The sequence below is a fragment of the Gymnoscopelus microlampas genome (genome assembly GCF_963454915.1).
Source record: "Gymnoscopelus microlampas genome assembly, chromosome: 9".
Classification (NCBI taxonomy): Eukaryota; Metazoa; Chordata; class Actinopteri; order Myctophiformes; family Myctophidae; genus Gymnoscopelus; species Gymnoscopelus microlampas.
This window is the reverse complement of record NC_139946.1, coordinates 33,318,060-33,337,274: the sequence shown is the minus strand read 5'-3', so window position 1 is coordinate 33,337,274 and position 19,215 is coordinate 33,318,060. Positions and strand designations below refer to the sequence as shown.

The following is a 19,215-nucleotide window of genomic DNA, read 5'->3' as shown; positions in this document are numbered from 1 at the left end:
AAACACGGCATCATAACCACTCTGCTGTAATCACAGACACCTGGCTTAACTTTAATGTCAGTAATTGAGGAAAAGGAGCCAGACTAAGGCAGCACAATTAAAAATAGCCCTGTCTAGTTTCTTGAAAAACCCCAACACACATTGACCAGCTAACAGAGGGTCCATTCTAGGTTGTGTTTCAAGTCAGGCAGGCAGGCAGACAGGCAGCTGCTTCTCAGGACCTATTAATACCCCATCAGAGCAGCCCAGACAAATTCCCAGGTAGCAGGGGAATGGATGGAATGCCAAGGAAGGGTCTGGGCATATGCTGTAGAGGCGCAGAGTTACCTAAAACCACACACACACACACACACAGAGCTGCCCTGTCACACATACCGACACTCACAGAACTCCCTCCCTACAGGCATGCAAAGAAGCAGTAGCTGTTTTGAGGTGTATGCGTGCACGTGTGTGTGTGTGTGTGTGTGTGTGTGTGTGTGTGTGTGTGTGTGTGTGTGTGTGTGTGTGTGTGTGTGTGTGTGTGTGTGTGTGTGTGTGTGTGTGTGTGTGTGAGCAGCGGAAGTCTCAGACAGGCTGTTGACAAGTAGGCTCATTCATGCGTGACCTTACAAAACAGAACCCTATAGCGTCATAGCTGACAACATCAACATAGCAGCATGTCATTTTCCGGGGATTGGGACTTTCACCTCACAGAGCAAGACAAACTTAAGAAAAGCTATGGCGAATTTATTTTTATCTTGAGCTTCAATATCGTTTGAGCTTCTATGCAACGCTAGTGTTGTTTCAAGATACTGTAGGTCATTTGAAATAATCTTATCTCTCTGTACTGGCAGACGACTTGATAATGCGTTTCAAAATGGAAGAATTTGCTTCAAGAAATAATGTCATGTAAATGTGATGAAAGCAGGACACTTGTTGTGCTTGTCTTTTTTTGTGAACACGTTTTACAAAGCAAAAATCTGTATTAACCAGCCCCATATACTACTTTGACTGGGGTTCCCCAGTGGTCTATTGTTGGTCCCCTTTTTCCCCTCTACGTCAAATATCTTCACAAAAAAAAAAAAACACTCTAGACAAGCTCAATATACGCGTGTTGAAATGTGTTTGAGCCTGTATTTTCGCAGAATGCCCAGAACAGGGCCGCTACGGTTTATGTGATTAATATTGCGACTGCTTAATTCTGCAGTATAAACTGGCTTGAAATAAGACATGTGGCTATTGGTCTTGGTGATAGGCTTCTCCTTGAGTTTCTATTATCTTCTCTGGCCATTGTCTCATTCTCTCCTCTGCAACTTGGCTCTTGTTGAAACCCTACCCTGGTTATAGAAAGGTGAGCTGCTAAGGCCCACACGCACACACCCCACCTCGGTTGACATTACACCTGTGCAATATGTTCAGTAGGCCCGTCTATAGGCTGTATGCAAATATGGCTTATCGGTTGCCAAAGTTAACATATTATTCTAAGTTCAGTTCAGTACAGTTTTGCTCACAGCTTGATAAAAATAATTGTGATAGGCCTTGAATATTTATAAAAGCAAATGCAGTATATGAGTTTGGCAATTTACATCCCAATAACTTGCAATAGATATTACATTAATTATGAGGCAACAATATCTCAGAAACTATTTGTGCATTGTGGATATTGCCATCTAAAACAATGTTTCCAGCTAAAATTGCTTACTAATCAAGAACACCTTTTAATTTCAGCAGAAGAAGAGCACTACTTTCAATTGATGCATGCAGGGAACATCTGACATTGATCTACTGTCACCTCATCAACCATAAAGGAACGCCAACTCCATAGATGAAAAGCAAAAAGATGCACCTAGATTTATGACTCCATTTTATAGATTTATAACTACTACTTTGTTGCTTTTTCCCCCCTCAGGGATTGTATTATGGGATGGAGACAAAAAAAGCAGAGTCCGCTCACAATACAGCTCCTATCATGAATTTAATATGTACCGTATATATTGAGTTTCGATATTGTTGTGTAGTTTTTGTTGCACTGTTCTTTTGTCCAGCTGTTTGAGTGTTGAGTGTTGAATATTTAATGGACCACAATAATCGAAACGAGCTTCTGGGTTCATTTAGCGTGTTTTTAACTTGTTGTACTGCCTGTACCATTACAAATCGTCAATAAAGTATTCAATCAATCAATCAAAAACCTCACCATGGCAGTTCTAGGGTTCCAAGTGTGAAGAAATTATGATGGCATTAGCTACTAAGGTCACGGCAAACTATGATTGAATGTGCACGTGCACGACTATAATGTGTATTTTACATTGGTAAGAGGCTCTGTGCATGATGCTCAAAGTGTGCTAATAGAACATTTTGGGGCATGACAAATCAATCTACCAGCTAGCTCTACTCATGAGAACAAGAAGCCTGCAGAGTCTCTTCTCAAAGCACTCCATAACTTACTCCTCAGGCCTCTCGGTGCATGAGAGAATCCTTCATGACTGATCTAAGCATCCTCCCCCTCCCTCCCTGATCCCATCTCTCTCTCCTCTGCTCCGCAAGTGTGCTCTCGCTCTCTTTTTTTCATCAATTAAGATGACCGCTTTGGTCATGCACGAAGAAGCACATTATCATGACAATGAGGGGAGAAAGGAGAGGACAGGAATGAGGGGCGTGTGTAAAATCTGCGTGGGGGGATTTCTGACAACTTTTCTCATGACGGCTCTGAGCACTTCACACAGCTGCAGGGTGAATTTGTTCCAACTCTATCAAGGGGAGGATGGTGAGGGGCAGGGGACTTGTCGTTTTGCCCGTTTCTCTCCCTGAAAATCTATAGTCAGCATGGGGGAAGAAGTTTAACAATAGAGGACAGGATCCCATTCATCCCCACATCCAATCGGTCAAAATAATGGTGGTGGCGGGGGTCAGCATGATTAGGGACTCAAAGAACAGGCGTGCTGATCTAGGATCACTGTCTGGTGATCGGTCACAAGGCAATTCAACGGAATGCACAACACTAGGGCTATGTTCAGACTGCCAGCCCAAATCAGAATTTCGCCCCATCCAGATTGGTTTTATGAAGTCTGAACAGCAAAAAAATGATTTTTGCTAATCAGATTTGATGCGTCATAGTCTGGACGCTTGGACACCGACGCCTGATTTATTCGTCGTCATAATGACGCCGTCGCTCCCCGAACATAGCAGAGCGACAGTACAAGCTCACAGCGCTTCATACCAGGACACGTGAGCTTGTAGATCAGCAACCAATGCAGATAGGTCGACGATGTCTCAATACAGAAATCTGATTAGATAACTTAACACAGTGCTGACAGTCAGTCCTGAAGATCATATTTGAGAAAGACATTGGATTTGCCTACAGACAAAGCCTAGTATTCACATACAGGTATGTTAACGCCACCATTGTGAAACATGTAAAGTTGATCACTGGACTCATACACATCAAGGCTCTAAGAATAGGAGTAAGATCACATGATATTAAAAACTGTGTTTTTAAAACTTTTCCCCAAGGGACTTCTCACAATATCTTTTTTTGCAACACAGTAAGTCTGCAGGCTATTCTGCTGGCTGAGCGTTTTGCTACAGCATCAGCCCACTAGCTGACAACACACACAGCCTAACTCCTTTTAACACACACACACAGCCTAACTCCTTTTAACACACGCGCACACACACAGCCCAACCCCTCTTAACACACACACACACACACACACACACACACACACACACACACACACACACATCTGTATATGTCTGTATGCACTCAAGCATTTCAGCAGATGAACACTCATATGCATACATAGTCACACACAAACACACACTCTTGGACGTCAGGTCTGCTCTCACTTGGTTCTAATTAGACATACCCCCGCCCTCCACCGGGCATAATTACAGAAAGAGAACGAACCTGGGCTGCATAAACAAAACACTGGACCTGAGGGCCAGCTTCACATGCCGCCCACTAGAATAAACAAAGGACCTGTCTGATTCACACTGCCTCTGCATGTCTGCCTTAACCACATAACACCTGCGAACATTCGGCAAAAATAGCTGATCTGCAAGCTCACAAAGCATCGAAACACAACGCATTGTGTGAGCTTGTACCTATTTTTGGTGAAGAGATTCGGTGTAAAGTGAAATCAAATTAAATCCCTGAGTGCTGCATGGTGGCTGCTCACTAATCCTTAGGACAGTTTAAATGCAGAGGACACGTTTCCCCAAGGGGACAATCAAATCAAATCAAAGAGGGCAAAAAGGAGCAGAGCTGGTATAGAGCCCTAGGGGACCCCGATCAACTAAGTACTGTAGTGTTTAAGTGGTTAACTGGCTAAAGGCCAGGAAGAGAGGGATGGTCAGAGGGGTCATAACACTTCTTAGCTTCTATGGAGACCTCTGCCCATAGTCTTCAGCCTCTGACTGCAGTTTCCTAGGGCCAATTCTGCCGCTTCTTTTAGATTGCTGCTCTATTGCTAGAACATTTAACAAGAAATGCACTACTCAGTTTGGCTCAGGCTCAGTCTGAATCTGTGTCTGATGCAAACAGATTGACTCGTCATTATGGACACCTGACTCAGTGACTGACTGCCTAACATCAGTTTGACAGTTTAAGGGGGTCCGGTGACTGAGGACATTCTTGTGCTGTGATGCAGGAAGACAGACAGGCAGGCAGGCAGGCAAGCAGTCATATGAAACCTTACTGCTGCAGAACAGGGCAGAATAGAAGAGAGCAGGTTGACTCGATCTTCTGGCATGGTTTTAACTTATCCTCCTATCGGAATATTTTGTTTCCACTGGCAACTATCCATTCGTGTGAAACACCAAGACATGTGGGGTTCCAACTTCCCCAAAGTTCAATCCTTGGGTATCTTCTATTCAACCTTACTATAGGTCTTTCACCAACTTACAATGTTCCCATGACAGATTTGCTGAGTCTGTGCATTGAAATCAATAACTAAATGAATACAAAACTGAGATAATCGTTTTTGGTGCCAAGGAAGGCTGAATGTTAGCGCTCACCTTGACTCCCTGACTTGGAAGACTCCTAACTTATGCCCAGAACAAACAGACAGACACGGTTTCTGTCATCGGACCAGAGCTCAATCAGCGCGAGAGAGAGACAGAGAGGGGGGGGGGGTGGGGGGTTGTGTGTGACAGACCAGAGCTCGATCAGGATTATCAGCTTGTAAGTAATATAATAAATAGGTTTTCTTTCATTAATCAGGGCCTTTTTGTATTCTTTCCTCACGGTGAGAGAATGCATTTGTTAATGTGTCTTTAATGGCGATTCTATTACCACGACTGGATGGACTTATAATGGCAATTCAAGCTCTTTTCTCATTGAAAATCTTTTAATGCAACCCTACATAACGCACTAGAATTACGTTAGTCAACCAAGCAATCCATTAGCCTGTCAACAAACCAGACAGCGACACAAGAGGGCGTTTAGCTGACTCACTGAAGTTTTTCTGCTGACTGACTGGGTTTAGCTAAATGGGACAGTCCTTTCATGTGTTAGGAGGAGTAGTGGCCAACATAGCCTAGCATCATTACAGCCCAACACTGATTATTGTGTTCTACTGTTTAGGCTAATCTTAAAGTTAAATAAATAAAACCCCAAAAGATGATTTATTCAGCATAACTTGTGTTGATGTGTTTTGGACGTCTTATATGGCTCGTGGAGGTCTATACTGTACTGTACTGAATAATAATCATTTGTGAGAACTCCCTGTCACACAAACGTGCATACAAAAGATACCATGTGTGCACGTGGGATCATGCTTCAACTACACAAATACACTCAAACAGTACCCTGTCATAGAACTGTGACTGCAATACACTCACTGTCTCTCTCGCGCAAGCACACACGCACGCAGACACACAGTTTGACTCCCCTTCAGGCCAGAGCCATTAGCCAAGGCCTGTTAGCCCTCGAGTGATGACAGCGGTCATCACGTGAGGCTACGGTGATGCGGTGCAGTCAGAGCACAGGACCAGCTCATGACACACACACACACACACACACACCAGCACAATGCTGCAGCACAGTCAGCAGCTAACACACACACACACACACACACACACACACACACACACACACACACACACACACACACACACACACACAATGCTGAAACACAGACATGCATTCATGGGTAGATGTACTGTATGTACGTGCAGGCACACACATACTGTACGTACACATACGTCAGACACACAAACATACTTTTATTACCCAATCAACTATGGATTTGCATCTGCTATTGCAAACCTGAAGGCAAATACTCAGAATGTCCCTTTATCTAGCAGGACAGTGTGCCTCTATGCACAGAGCTATTAATCTAATCTAGCTGGGAACGGAACAGATCCACAAGGATGGAATGAGAAAGGACCAAAGACTGGAGGAAGGACATGTCTTTTGAACTGCATATAGCAGTGAAAACGAGCAGGTGAAGGAAAGCAAAGAAAAAGGTACAAAGAGAGAGTGAAAGACAAAGGGAGAGGAGATAGATACAGGCTATAACCCTATGAAGAACAGCTCCGTATGTTTACGGTTCTCATAGAACACAACACAGAGAGACAGCTTCATGAACCAAGGTGACGGTTGACTAGCAACACTGTCGTCACTGGGGTAGCCAGAAGCTACAGTACTATGCGCGCGTGTGTGTGTGTGTGTGTGTGTGTGTGCTCAGTTAAAAGGCACATTTAAAAACAACTCTCTTTGACCAAAGTGCTGTACAGAACATCATGTTCCCTCATAAAGGGTTCACATTTTAGTCTACTTTTTTGCTCAGTGTCTTACTATATACTCAAGGACATTTTGACATGAAGTCAGGGGTGTCGGGATCGCACAGGGAACCTTCCAATTCCCAAGCAGCTGCTCTATCTCTTGAGCCACTGCCGCCCCAAAATTTTAAAAGAAGTAACGCTTTTCTACCAATTAAATCAGCCAAAACAAAGCTCATGGCAAATGGCTAGTGTTTCTGGCAGAGCTTGACAGTAACATTACCAGAACCTGTATGAGGAAGTGAGATTCGATATTAAATTGAGACGCAAATTACCTGGAGCCTGACCAAAACTACTGTCATTAGCCCATTGTGTACATGCACACTCTGCATCTGTATAAACTGAATTTCTCTGGCATAACTAAACAGGTAGTTCCGACTAAGCAATCCGATTGCTCAAAATAGATTCTCTGCTGTGCGGAGTATGACAGCACAACTAGTCAATCACAATATGAATATTACTCCACCGCTCTTCAGCCATGATGTTAAAACTGTAAAATCCTGAGTGGATTGACTGTGTACTAGAAGCACCTCCCACTCTGACATCCAGCTGTGCTGGTAAATACGCTAGGCTGGCACTAGCAGTTTAAAATGTAATTTTAAGTTTGCAGAAGTAGTCTTCGTTACAACAAGATTGAACTAAGTAGTGAAGATATGTTTCTCTATGTGTGGCACTGATTCAGTTTGGGAAGTCTCAATGTCAGATTTAGCTCATTAGCTCAAGTTGGCTGGCACAGAGCCATCTCAATGGGTCTGGAAAGGCTGAGTAAACAGGGACTAGTTACAGTATTGTCTCTGTCAGACCCCATGTATTTCCAGGGAAACAGAGATGACACTTGCAAAAAGGTTGTTATTTTGAGAGTGAATTTCCCAACAATATGAATACATGTTAATGATATTGTTTATTTTGACGGTAACTGTTGTATAATCACAATATAACACTCAAGGGTGTGCTTTACCGTCAGTATTGGCACAACAGTGATGCGGTCAGGTAAGAGGCACTTGTGCAGAGTTCTGCAAGTATCACTGAAGTGCCAGTAATGATGGTAAAGCACACCCTTTCATGTCATATTGCTCCTTTGAGGTACTTGTACATTTCGTTGTACATTTACACATTCTATGTGTCCTCCTCTGCATGCACTTTACCCATCCTTACTATTAGGAGCAGTGGGCACTATTAAAACGCCCGAAGAGCAGAACGGGGTCAAGCGTCTTGCTCAGGGACACTTCAACACATAGACTGAGCGCTCAGGGGGCAATCCGTGGGTCGAATCAGGGATCTTCTGATTCCCAGAAGGAGTCTACTCATTCAGCTGTGCCAACCACATTATGTTATGGCCGCCCCCTAACATAAATAATATAAAATCATCATTAAAAAACATCTTGATGTCAAGCTACAGTAGATTGAGGACAGTAAACATGAATGGTTTTCGGCAGCACATAACACTTGGGAATCTTGGCATTGATGGGATATTTCCTTAGTGCCGGTGTGGAACGCAGTGAAAACACTGTGCTGTATAGTTATCGGCCAAGTGTGCCAGTCTACTGCACTCAAACTAGAGGTCATTGAGTTTATTGTACCTTGTGGGGAGATTCAACAATCAGCAAATAATACTGTGAAGGAAATTCGACAGCGACACACAAGTTCCTAATTTACTAAGGATGTATTAATTAGAGCAAACAGGTGTACCCCCTCTGTGCTGTAAGCAGCAGATCTCTAATGCTCCTGATGGAAATAGACAGCACACACTGCATGGAAAGGCTTTGTGAGCAGGTGCTCATTTGGAATGTGCCTGATCCAAGGAATAAGATCAGCCTGTGTGCGACCTGTTCCCAGGTGGCATGTATTGACTCATTAACTCGAAGTCTGATTTATGATCACACAGCTGTTGGCGTCAGGGAGCAAGTTGGCAAGTAAGATACATTTCCTAAGATACATATAATAAAATAACAAACACATACATCTTGTGGGCAGTGGTGGCCTAAAGGTTAGAGGAGCGCCCTCGTTGCCGGAAGGTCGCCGGTTCGAATCCCCGGACCGGCAGGAAAAATCTGGATGGGGAAGTGAATGTTCACCACTTCCCCAACACCACTGAAGTGCCCTTGAGCAAGGCACTGAACCCCAACTGCTCCAGTGGAGCTGCGTAGTGGCCAACAGTATAAGACTGTGGTTGTACTAGTCAGCTCCCAGGTTTTAATGTGTCTGTCTGTCTGTGTGTTTCTATGTGCAGGGCGTTGCTGAAAATGAGCACTTGTGCTCAGCTACTACCCTGGGTAAATAAAGAACAAAAAAAAAAAAAAAAATCTGTATTCACACATTATCTCAAAACCTCAAAGAGTTAGACCCATTTGCCATATATATATATATATATATATATATATATATATATATATATATATATATATATATATATATATATATATATATATATATATATATATATATATATATATATATATATATATATATATATATATATATATATATATATATATATATATATATATATGTGTGTTATGGACAAAGCAAGCAAAGCGAAAGACAGCAAATAGACCGGGAGCCAGGCCCAGCCCTCATAATGTTTTCTGCTAAAAAAATGTCACTATGATTTCCTGTTAGCATATACCTTGGGCCATCACAAGTTCATACTGACCACCCCCAACTCGGGGCCGTTTGGTCTCAGGGGCCCCAAAACCCCCTTTTTTGGGGCGAAATGATGTTAATGGCAATATTCATTTACTAAAATTACATAAATTGTCTTACACATATGAAATTCGACATGGAGTATCCTGACACATAGGGGTAAGTAGCAAAATAGGATTCTAGTGCTTGCTACCATTGTACTTTTAAATATGACCACAACATCCCCAGAAAAAAAATAAAAATACTGTCCGCTTGACAAATAACAACAAAGATGATTATTTCCCAGCACTTTATGGTGAATATCACTGCCTCACTTGTATATAGAAAACTTCCCATGTCCCTAAGCTTCAATTTGAGCCCAAGATGACCTTTGTATCTTGAACATTACTCTTTCTGTAGCCAACATTCTGCATTATACCTCAAATCAGAGAAAATTGAATATTCAGTCATAGTAGAGACCCTAGGAGTGGTCCACGCGCGACTGTTTATTTTATTTTCTAGTTTGATTTTTTTGGCATCCTTAGGACCTCTAATATAGGGATTTCGATGATCCCAAGAAAAAAAGTGGTCCAAAGTGTGTTTTTTTCAATGTTTTATTACCCCTATGAGACCTGCGGGATTGCTGGCTGGAACGCCGGCGAGACTGTCTTTCGGAGACTATGGCGCGCTCAAATTTAGCCGTAGCCCAAAGATAGAGATACCATTAGATTTTCAATGGGACCAACCTTGTCATGCTACCTTGTCGGGAAGGGGGCTAAATACCTAATGATTTAAAGTTAGACAACATTTTGGTGAGGGAAAAACATCACCTCAATATATGTGAATGGAAATGGGTTACATGGATATCTACAGCCTCCCCTGTACAGACATGCCAAATGTATGCCAATCTCAGGCAGTTTTGGGTAAGAAACATGCAGTTTTTTTCCATGCAATATACAAATATGTAATGTCCGCCTATTGTAAAAAGGAGACCACTTTACTGTATCTATAGCTGTATGAGACCACTGTACTGCATCTATAGCTGTATGAGACCACTTTACTTTATCTATTGCTGTTTGATACCACTGTACTGTATCTAGACCACTGTACTGCATATATTGCTATATGAGACCACTGTACTGCATATATTGCTATATGAGACCACTGTACTTCATCTACAGCTGTATGAGACCATGACTGTATTGCATCTAGACCACTGTACTGCATCTATATCCCACTCTACTGAATCTATAAACCATTGTACTGCATCTTAAGACCACTGTACTGCATCTAGAGACCATTGTACTACATCTTAAGACCACTGTACTGCATCTAGAGACCACTGCACTGGATCTATAGCTGTATGAGACCACTGCACTGCATCTATAGACTAACTGCTGTATCTATAGACCACTGTAGTGCATCTGTAGACCACTCTAGTGCATCTGTAGACCACTCACATGATCTTTAGACCACTCTAGTGCATCTGTAGACCACTCTAGTGCATCTGTAGACCAGTCTAGTGCATCTGTAGACCAGTCTAGTGCATCTGTAGACCACTCTAGTGCATATGTAGACCACTGTACTGCATCTGTAGACCCCTCTAGTGCATCTGTAGACCAGTCTAGTGCATCTGTAGACCACTCTGGTGCATCTGTAGAACACTCTAGTGCATCTGTAGACCACTCTAGTGCATCTGTACAGCGTTCTACAGATGCACTGTAGAACGCTCTAGTGCATCTGTAGACCACTCTAGTGCATCTGTAGACCACTGTACTGCATCTGTAGACCACTCTAGTGCATATGTAGACCACTGTACTGCATCTGTAGACCACTATAGTGCATCTGTAGACCACTGTACTGCATCTGTAGACCACTCTAGTGCATCTGTAGAACACTCTAGTGCATCTGTAGACCACTCTAGTGCATCTGTAGACCACTCTAGTGCATCTGTAGACCACTCTAGTGCATCAGTAGAACACTAGTGCATCTGTAGAACACTCTAGTGCACCTGTAGACCACTCTAGTGCATCTGTAGACCACTGTACTGCATCTGTAGACCACTCTAGTGCATCTGTAGACCACTGTCGTGATCTCTAGACCACTCTAGTATATCTGTAGACCACTCTAGTATATCTGTAGACCACTTTAGTGCATCTGTAAACCACTGTACTGCATCTACCAAGTCTTCGCGGTGACCGCCCCCCACTGGGGGCAAGCTGTTCTTGAGCCTGGGTCCCCCCCAGGCTCTGTAGACCACTGGACCAATGGTCTATAGATGCAGTACAGTGGTCTAGATACAGTACAGTGGTCTCTAGATGCAGTACAGTGGTCTATAGATGCAGTACAATGGTCTATATATGCAGTACAGTGGTCTAGATACAGTACAGTGGTCTCATACAGCTATAGATGCAGTACAATGGCCTATATATGCAGTACAGTGGTCTATAGATACAGTACAGTGGTCTCATACAGCTATAGATGCAGTACAGTGGTCTCATACAGCAATAGATAAAGTACAGTGGTCTCATACAGTAATAGATAAAGTACAGTGGTCTCATATAGCAATAGATAAAGTACAGTGGTCTCATACAGCTATACAGTAGATACAGTAAAGTGGTCTCCTTTTTACAATAGGCGGAAATTACATATTTGTACTGCATTCAAAAAACTGCATGGTTCCTGCCCAAAACTGCATGAGATTGGCATACATTTGGCATGTCTGTACAGGGGAGGCTGTAGGTATCCATGTAACCCATTTCCATTCACATATATTGAGGTGACAGCTCAAGGGACCATTTGGAAAATGTTGATGGCCGTTTTTCCCTCGCCAAAATGTTGTGTAACTTTGAATCATTAGGTATTTAGCCCCCTTCCCGACAAGGTAGCATGACAAGGTTGGTCCCATTGGAAACCTGAGGTTGTCTAGAATCAAATGGTATCTCTATCTTTGGGCTACGTCTAGCGCGCCATAGTCTCCGAAAGACACGCTGGCGTTCCAGCCAGCAATCCCGCAGGTCTCATAGGGGTAATATAACATTGAAAAAAACACACTTTGGACCACTTTTCTTCTTGGGATCATCGAGATCCCTATATTAGGAGGTCCTAAGGATGCCAAAAAATCCAAACTAGAAAAGAAAATAAGCAGTCGCCCGTGGACCACTCCAAGGGCCTCTACTATGACTGAATACTCAATTTTCTCCGATTTGAGGTATAATGCAGAATTTTGGCTACAGAAAGAGTAATGTTCAAGATACAAAGGTCATCTTGGGCTCAAATTGAAGCTTAGGGACATGGGAAGTTTTCTATATACAAGTGTGGCAGTGATATGTTGAATTAAGAGGGAGTTTTTCGTTGCCACTGTCGCAAAATTGCTTGCTCAGGGTGGGATGTTGGGTCTCTTCTCTACATGTAAAGTGTCTTGAGACAACTTGTTGTGATTTGACACTTTAATAAAATTGAATTGAATTGAATTGAATTGATATTCACCATAAAGTGCTGGGAAATAATCATCTTTGTTATAATTTGTCAAGCGGACAGTATTTTCTTTTGTTTTTCTGGGGATGTTGTGGTCATATTTAAAAGTACAATGGTAGCAAGCACCAGAATCCTATTTTGCTACTTACCCCTATGTGTCAGGATACTCCATGCCGAATTTCATATGTGTAAGACAATTTATGTAATTTTAGTAAATGAATATTTCCATTAACATAATTTCGCCCCCAAAAAGGGGGTTTTGGGGCCCCTGCGACCAAACGGCCCCGAGTTGGGGGTGGTCAGTATGACCTTGTGATGGCCCAAGGTATATGCTAACAGGAAATCATAGTGATTTTTTTTTAGCAGAAAACATTATGAGGGCTGGGCCTGGCTCCCGGTCTAAAAGCCATGCATGCCAGAGAGAGACAGAAGAAGTGGTCTCATATATATATATATATATATATACATATATACATATATACATACATACACACACACACACACACACACACACACACACACACACACACACACACACACACACACACACACACACACACACACACACACACACACACACACACACACACACACACACACACACACACACACGAAGGCAAAGCATAAAATCTAACATAGAAACGTCTTTTCCTCCCTCCAGTCTATGCCCTCTCCACTTGTCTCTCTATCTGCCTCTTTTGCTCATCTGTTGCCGGCATCTCTGCCTGTTTGAAAGCTTGATCCTTTCCACTTTTCATTGCCAAGCTGCATCTCTCCCTCTGTCCCAGTCGGCTAATGTGCCTGTTTGCAATTCTACCCAGGACACAAAAGCTGGCACAATTTATGGATGACTGACGGCACAGTAATAAGGCTGTAATAAACATTACATTACGTTGTTGGGACAAGGACAACACTAGAGCCACACATAAGACTACACAAGTGTACAAGCATATTAATACATACACAGGGTGAGAAGAAGTAGACAGTAGTACACAATGAGTAACAACCGATATTCTTATCCCTTGTATACCTCTAGCTCAGAAGCATGATTTTTATGTATACTCAATCTAATCAGAATCTACTTTTGAGAAGCTTTATCCCTCATAAAAGGGTTCACATTTTTGTCTCTATATACTTTTTTGTCCCAATATTTCACTGAAGGGGCAATGTAGAAGTAGGACACACCTGAAATAGCTTCACCAGGTGTACAAAATGGGGAGGAAGGGAGAAAAGGGTGTTATGGACAAAGCAAGCAAAGCGAAAGACAGCAAAGCCATGCATGCAAGAGAGAGACAGAAGAAGTGGTCTTGGGACCAGCTGACAGAGACATGGCCTGGTATAGTCACTCCACCTCACACTCTCTGTGTGTGTGTGTGTGTGTGTGTGTGTGTGTGTGTGTGTGTGTGTGTGTGTGTGTGTGTGTGTGTGTGTGTGTGTGTGTGTGTGTGTGTGTGTGTGTGTGTGTGTGTGTGTGTGTGAAAATGTCTCCACTTTTCACTTCAAGCAGTAAGCACCGCCTCCCACGTGATTCATACCACACTGAAAGGTTGCATCTTAAAATATACTGTATATTAAATTACATTTATTGATCCAACATTTGTGTTTTAAAATTTCTACTAAAGTTCTACATTTCGGAGGTGGGAGAAAGCAGGACGCTTGCGTGGGTACCTGGAACAGCAGCATGCACCCCTGAGCCTGTGAGAATACTGTGGAACTCTCAAAGCTCTGTGACTCATTATTCTTACTCAATGTTGTGCTGAATGGGCAATAAAATATGTCCTTGACAGCTGGAAGAATACGCTTGTATAAAGACAGTCATCATTACAGGCATGTATCCCGGCTTCCAACGTTACTTTTGTGATGAGACTTTTTGTATTGTCCTGTATCAAATAACCACAGGGTTATATCCATTAAAAGCCACATGTCCTGACAATGCGTCCTTGAGCAAGACACTAGGAGACACCTACTCTCTGGATGAGACGGAAAATGTCATTCTTAGAGTGCAAACTCGAATGATACTAAATGCTTTCTGGTGGCAGGCATTACACATACTGTACTCACCCAGAAGTTGTTCTGAAAGACGGCCATCTTCACTCAGAGGGACTTACTGTACAGTGAGTGATCTGTAAAGAGAGAAAAAAATGACATGCATTAGAACCAGGAGGAGACAGACACAGTTGCCGTTTATCTGCTCGCTTGCAGCCGGAGCAAGACTCGACTAAACACAAAAGTATAGGAGGCGCGTGTGTATGCTAGCAGCTTTTCTCCCTTAGGTACTAGTATTGATCCTAAACCTCCTGCAAACTCCCACATTTTTCATAGTCGCAGCCGAGGGAGGAACCATAACTCTGCCCTACAATGCATATGAAAGCAAGCATCACGTACTGTATATCACAGATTGATGAAACAGAGTGAGTATGGAACGTTCTGATGGAGAGTCAAGCAGGGAGAAACCTGTCTGGAACAATACACCGATACTGAAGGTAATGTCAAGGAGACAACACTTGGCTAGTCTTTAGTTAAGTAACAGCAGCCCTGGCAGGAAAAGAGAGGCATGTTTGACAACTTCAAGGACACCCACACAAAGACAGTCTGGGAGGAAACGGCAGTACAGAGAGAGAGAGAGAAAGAGTAGCCAACAAAAAGAGTCGAATGAGGGACAGAGAGACTGCGAGAAATAAACAGGAGGTACAGTACTGTAACCGCCAAGGAGATGAAAGATACTTGCTTTCACTTTCAGTATTATTATAAATGTGTGCATCGATCTGATACAGTACCTCAGGACAGCACTCAGTTTAAAAGATCACATGACGCATCTGAAAGACACTTTTGACACTGATGACAAGCTCACACACACACGCAACTATTATAGCCTAATTGTGACGACATTCCACTGATTTATCCCAGCCTTACAACTATAGATATAGAACAATATCAACACTTAATAAACTAATAATAATTATGAAAATCACAAAGAGAGTTTAGCTCTTCAGAACAAAACAGTGTGACAGACAGATAAATGCAACATTGACTTCTCATGTTTTAGTCAGTGATTGGTCTCTGCAAGGGTTGTTTCAATAATAAGTAGCAAAACCAATATCGCTTACATTTGGCTGAAGGACAGGGAAAATATTGCAGCAGCAGTTGAGAATGCTTCAGTTGAGAATGTACATGATCCTCTGCTTCCACAGACAGGTACTCACAATATGCAGACACCAGACAGACATGGGGCTGGGCAATATATCCATATTACACCGATATCGTGAGTGATATGAGAATAGATATCATCTAGATAGGATTTTGGATATCTTAATATAGTGATATGGCATAAGTAGCGTCGTCTTTTCCTAGTTTCCTTGCCTATTGCCTACTTAATACTTTACAATACATTTCCAAAATAGCTGGTCACGCTTGAGTCGCAGATCTGCTAGTTTCACTATTTTTGAAAAGTATGGATACTGTGACAATAACATGGTATTGTATTTTCTTTTAGAGGTATTTGGTCAAGATATGGTAATATTTGATTTTGTCCACATTACCCACCCAACCCTGTTCACACACACACACACACACACACACACATACACACACACATAATGAACACATGCTTCCCCAGGGCAGCTCTCATTGAGGGTTCCTGCTATCCATTATTCTACTGAACGTGCGTGCATGCGCGTGCGTGTGCGTGTGCGTGTGCATGTGTGTGTGTGTGTGTGTGTGTGTGTGTGTGTGTGTGTGTGTGTGTGTGTGTGTGTGTGTGTTGACAACAGCCCTTTCCCTCTCCTGGCACAGACTGAGCTCGGGCCAGGCGACCTGGCATTAGGCAGCCAGGAAACACACAAGGACACATACTGTACACACAAACACACATACAATACCACAAAGAGACACACACCCACACACACCACCAGCCTCTCACCTTGTTAATTAGCTCAGCACTGGGACTAAAGGCCCCCTGTGGACAGCGTTCTGTTTGGCAGAGTGAGCTACTCGGACACAACAGAAAGAAAGCGAGAGAAGGAGAGACGGAGACAGACAGACAGAAGGACAGACAAAATACTACCCTCTCTGCTTGCAGGTCTATGGGGAGAGGAAATGATCAGGGAGGACTCTGAGGAGAGTTAACAGGCGAAATAGGCTAGACCCACATACATATATAGATGTAGAGCTTATAGTACTCGGGTAATATAACTCTGAGACAGTGTAAAACTGGACCCGTAAACACAGAATCCTCAGTGTTTATGCACACAGGCAATAACAGCAACACAAAAAGAGTTGCCTACAGTATGTGAAGCACAGTGCAGGGGACAGATGCTTTTTTCTTTCATTTAAAGCTCAATTACAATTTCACACAGTAAAATTATCAGTGTTCCCTCACATGGGTCCAGTTGGGTCCCTTTATAAAACTCTCAGTTAAACAAACACTGAGGATTTTATTGGAAAGGTCACACCACCATCATGTGCTGCCGGTGCCAAGAGAACAGTCCCTGAACACATTCTGCCATGATAAAGTACCCATGTAGGGACAAGGACAAAGGGACAATGATCCCCACTAATCTACCAGCTGGTTTTTAGTAGAAAAAAAATAAAACTTAAAAAGAGAGGGAGAGAGGGGGAAGGGAGAAGGGCAGGCCAATGAGCAACTAAAAATAGAGACAGACAGGGATGGAGTTTGAGAAAAGAGACAAATATTGGATTTGACATACTTTTTCTAGCTGGGTAGACTTGATGTGCCACACTGAAATTTGGGACTTTACTGTGCTCCTTTTATAGCCTATATTTCTTCTTTTACAGGGAGGGACAGAAACAGAGACGGATGGAAACGGGTGCGGCCTAAGGCGTGGAAGCCAAGCCAGTCACTTGCTGGGATGTAGTAGCAAGAACTAGCTGACATCCAGCATTTTACATGTGGTTTTAACTAGACGTTCAGCTGAGATGAGCTCTGCTGTCAGGCAAACAAAGCTCAGACGAAGTGAGTACAGACACATCATAAATCATCGTCGGTTTCTATTCAAAAATTAATTACCGGAGCAAATTATGGTTACGCTCTGCATGCATTGTCACCGAGGGTTTACATCAGATGGCTTCACTCCATTAGCATCAGCAGGCCCTGGACTTTAATGCTTAATTTACACACAGTCGTACAATGGTGCTGCGTGCTGAAAATAGCATATCTACTAGCTCACGACGTGTTGCGATGAGACGCGTTGTTAGCTTATAGATCGGCCATTTGTGGCATACGACAGCGTCGTAAGACAAAGTGTAAATGAGACTTTACCCAGCAAGCACTGGGTGGGTGGGCTACACGTGAAACCTCTAACAGCAGTAAACAATACAATTAAATCCCACGCTGGTGAGTTATTTTAAGGTTTAAACAAGGGAGGGGAAAAAAAGAATAACCCGCTGGGCTCCATAAAAATTAAAATTAATCTCTGGTACCTTTTACTGAGCACTCTGACTCTGGGTAAATCCTTGTACACTACATGACTGCTCGATGTCTCCTTGTTCCGTTGGTGACGGTGTGAGAAACGCAGCCAGACAGACAGACATCCAGATAGAGGCACACAGTCAGATACTACAGTTATTATGGAGGTTTTAAGTCGGTTTAAACGCATATGACAAACAAGCACCCCATGACACTCACTTATGGTTAATTTATACTTTGTGGGACAAAAAATAACAGAAACTCAGTAAAAATTTGATTTGTGGCAGAGAGCGAGTCACAGAGACACATAATATGCAGAGAGACTGACAAATACAGCCAAGCGGACAGGCCAGTAGCGTCTGAAGGTTTGCTGCAAATTAGGGGAGAGAGGTGATCATATCAGGCCCAAACAGGCAGCGAGTCAGTCAAGAGAGGCCGGCTCAGCAGCCATATCAGTGAAGATACAGTCCCATATGTGCCCTGTGGCTCAACCAGTTAGTGCACACTGCACAGACGAATGCTGCTTGTGAGCGCAAGGACCCAGGTTCAAATCCGACCTGTCTTTCCTCCCTGTGCCCTCGGTTTCCTGTCTTTCTGCACTAACCTACATGAAATAAAACATAAAAGTGGCCACAAAAAAAAAGTAATCCTACTTCTGTCTCCTACTACTATTCCAAATTATCAGCCCTTTTAACCCCCAATGCTGCCTGACAACACGCAGGTGGCTGCCATGAAAATTAGGACTGGGGGGGGGGGGGGGGGGACAGGAAGACAGACTCTCTTTCTTAATCGCGAACACAGAAACTGTCGAGCAAGGCCTTTTTTGTTATCCGGCAGGAAATAAATGGTGAAACTTCTCTGCCCATATTGAGCTTATACTTGCTGTTTTTTTCCCTGTTTTTTTCTGCAGCTAGGGGTTTGTTGAAAAG

The 19,215-nt window shown here is 43.0% G+C and overlaps 1 protein-coding gene across 1 annotated transcript in view; it reads right to left on the bottom strand.

Annotated features, from left to right (window-relative positions):
• fcho1 (FCH and mu domain containing endocytic adaptor 1) overlaps window positions 1-19,215 on the bottom strand; it is a 59,141-nt gene that overhangs the window by 33,430 nt on the left and 6,496 nt on the right. Inside the window, exon 2 of the mRNA XM_084066546.1 lies at window positions 14,923-14,984. Within this exon, the coding sequence (XP_083922672.1) occupies window positions 14,923-14,949 (27 nt within the window). The 5' untranslated portion in view covers window positions 14,950-14,984. The remainder of the gene's footprint in view (window positions 1-14,922; window positions 14,985-19,215) is intronic.